Raw genomic sequence first — 2,977 nt, 5'->3', positions numbered from 1 at the left:
GTATAATGTATACTTTGTGTGTAAACACTGTCGTCGTTCAACGAAAGCATTTACACACAAAACACTATACAAAGACTTCTTCCCCAAAGGTTTGTGACATTCTGTTTCCTAAATAGTTAACAACTTTAAAAAAAAAAAAACTTCCTTTAAATATTACGATTATTATGTATTTTGTACAAAAACTTAAACATTCATATAAATGCATGAGCTGAATTCTGGTTTAAGCACTCCATATAACCCCTCATAATTTTTTTAGTTTTTGGAATATTCAGCAAAGTTTTGGAAATTTGTGCTCTACACACAGGAATTCATATGATTATGAAAAAAAAAAAAAAAAAAAGTTTGTGATTTAAGGGCGATTTAGCTGTTGCTTTTAGCACATCTCACAACCACCTGATACCTTCCTTGTTTCTTTGTCACTCTGACACACATTGATGTTCTTTAATATTTTCCTACCCCTGAACACATTTAATGGAATGATGATGCACCCAAGGGTGCTCCATTGCTGGAATTTAAGCGAAAAATTCAAACGGTTCATATTATAAACTCTAATTTTTAAAAAAATTGAAAAAAGTGGAACTTTTAGGATTTATGGGGGAGAGGTTGTCCCTTACCACCACTTAACATCCAATATTGGTTATTCTCAACCATTTTTCATCTATGAACTCCTTTGATTACTATTTTATTCTACTGGGCTCCTGCAGTCATTCAATGTTTAAAATCTAGTTTTATAGAAACTTCTCTCAAAATTCCTATTTTGTTTTTCACACATTAACTCGTGTCCCTTGAATTATGTAAAATTAGAGAAAGGAGCCTAGCGTGTCTCTTGCAATACAAATCAATACATACATCTAAAGCAAATTTTTTTCAGGAGCCCTTAAAATACTTTTGTAGATCCCCAATTTACTGTTTTGTTGCATGGAACCTGGTTGAGAACCACTGCTGTAAAGAAACAAAGTCGGAGGAGGTGTGGTTATGCAAAACAGGTCAGGATGACAAAAAATGGCCCAATGTCTGGGCATGGATTTTTGCAGGCTTTATATCGGAACAAGAAATGATTAGTTAATATACAAATAGATGGGATCAGAGTCAGTGGTACCTTAAATTGGTGAGTTGAAGGTTTTGTTTATCATCTCCACAACCTTATGGAACATGGTGATGGACTATTTATATGGTAGAGACAGATGAATTCAGAGTAGGATGGAAGTCTTAAGATATAGACAATGATGGTCTGTATTAATTAGATGAGGGTGGTCTGTTATATATGTTATGATGAGAGTCTGCTACGATATAGTCTATGATGGGAGTCTGCTATGATATAGACTATGATGGGAGTCTGTATAGACTATGATAGAGGTCTATTATGATAAAAATTAATGGTGGTTGTTATGGATTATGGTAGTCAGCTATGATCTAGAAAATGATGGCGATCTATTATGATATAGACTATGATGATGGCTGTTATAACATAGATTATGATGGTGGTCTGTCATGACATAGATTATGATGGTGGTCTATTATGATCTAGAGTTATGGTTCCCAAACGTTTTTGGGGTAGCCGTCCCCTTGGCATCCAGATCACATTCCTAACACCCACTCACCACCACAAACACAGACCACTTCCTGCTTCAAATTCAAAACAACTGTATTTCACAAATAGAACTCAACCATTATTTTGTTTTTACACCCATCACCCTCTTTTGGCCACCCCTTTATCACCCCCACTTTTCTTCAGTGCACCCCCTGGATCTTCCATCTTCATGTTCTGAATTCGAATTCCACAAAGGTCGACTTTACCTTTCACCTTCTTGGGGTTGATAAAATAAATATCAGTTGAGCTCAATGTAATCGACTTATCCCACCCCCCAATTGCTGGTCTTGTGCCAAAAGTTAAAATCAATATAGATATACTATGTAAAGCAAGAGGATATATTATGAGAATTAGATATTCTATGAGAAGTAAGCTGATATACTATATGAATAGAGATATATGTGAAGCTAGATTACATACGATGTGAATGTAGAAGGTGCAAAGCTTTCAGAATGACCATCACCAAAGAGAATCAATACAAAAACTAGGTTATAAGATGTGTTTGAAAGATTTTTTGATACCACCAATGTTAGTATATGTGCTTTTGACAAGCCAGATGATAAACTATGTGAAACAAGTTGATATACTATATGAATATAGATATAATATATGTAGATAGATGATATACTATATAATTGTAGAGGGTCCAGAGTTTTCAGAGTGACCATCACCAGAGAGGATACATAAAAAGGTTATAAAAGGTGTATATTGAAAGATTTGTTTGATACTGCGAACCCTAATTTGGAAACTCATTATACGTCACAGATCAATTATAACTGGTCATTTGTAAGCAGAAAAATAAACTAGAAAAAAAAAGCTAATTGAATGCAGTGACAATCAGATACGGGAAGTGTCTGATCGACAGATGTGGTTTGGCTAAAAGAATCAGTTGCAAAAGGATGAAGCGGTGGATTATTTATTTTTTTTGTAGGTTAAATCCACCCACCTGCCCACAGGTAAACTAGCAGTGGTACTCACCTGCATGTAAAGGTAGTGAACGAGACAACATTAGAGAGATTTTGGGTTCTGTTTCATCGGCAGCGTGAATTTCGTGTTGCCTTCGCTTGTAGGTGGGATCAATGGCTGTTGCAATATTGTAGGAGCAAGAGATAGGATTGCTAGCAGGATATCTACATGGTGTTTGATCATGACTTCCACTACTGAGAGAGAGAGAGGAGAGAAAAAGCAACACAGTAACAATAATGGTGGTGTCAATCAAGCTATGAAGCAACTCTAAAATTAGAGTGTAGCAATGACTATGTGGACAGGGTTCCTACTTACATCTGGCAGCTATATTACACACATCCGGCAGCTTGCGTCACACACACATCCGGCAGCTTGTGTCACATGCATATCCGGCAGCTTGCGTCACACACACATCCGGCA

At 36.2% G+C, this 2,977-nt stretch overlaps 1 protein-coding gene across 3 annotated transcripts in view; it reads right to left on the bottom strand.

Annotated features, from left to right (window-relative positions):
• Positions 1-2,977, bottom strand: part of LOC106880530 (uncharacterized) — a 164,572-nt gene that overhangs the window by 7,005 nt on the left and 154,590 nt on the right. For all 3 annotated transcript variants that reach the window (XM_014930507.2, XM_014930506.2, XM_014930508.2), the window contains one exon: positions 2,570-2,751. In XM_014930507.2, coding sequence (XP_014785993.1) covers positions 2,570-2,751 — 182 coding nt within the window. The remainder of the gene's footprint in view (positions 1-2,569; positions 2,752-2,977) is intronic.

The sequence above is a fragment of the Octopus bimaculoides genome, chromosome 26, assembly GCF_001194135.2.
Source record: "Octopus bimaculoides isolate UCB-OBI-ISO-001 chromosome 26, ASM119413v2, whole genome shotgun sequence".
In the NCBI taxonomy this organism is placed as follows: Eukaryota; Metazoa; Mollusca; class Cephalopoda; order Octopoda; family Octopodidae; genus Octopus; species Octopus bimaculoides.
Note: the sequence above shows the minus strand (reverse complement) of the source record. Positions and strands in the feature narration are given on the sequence as shown.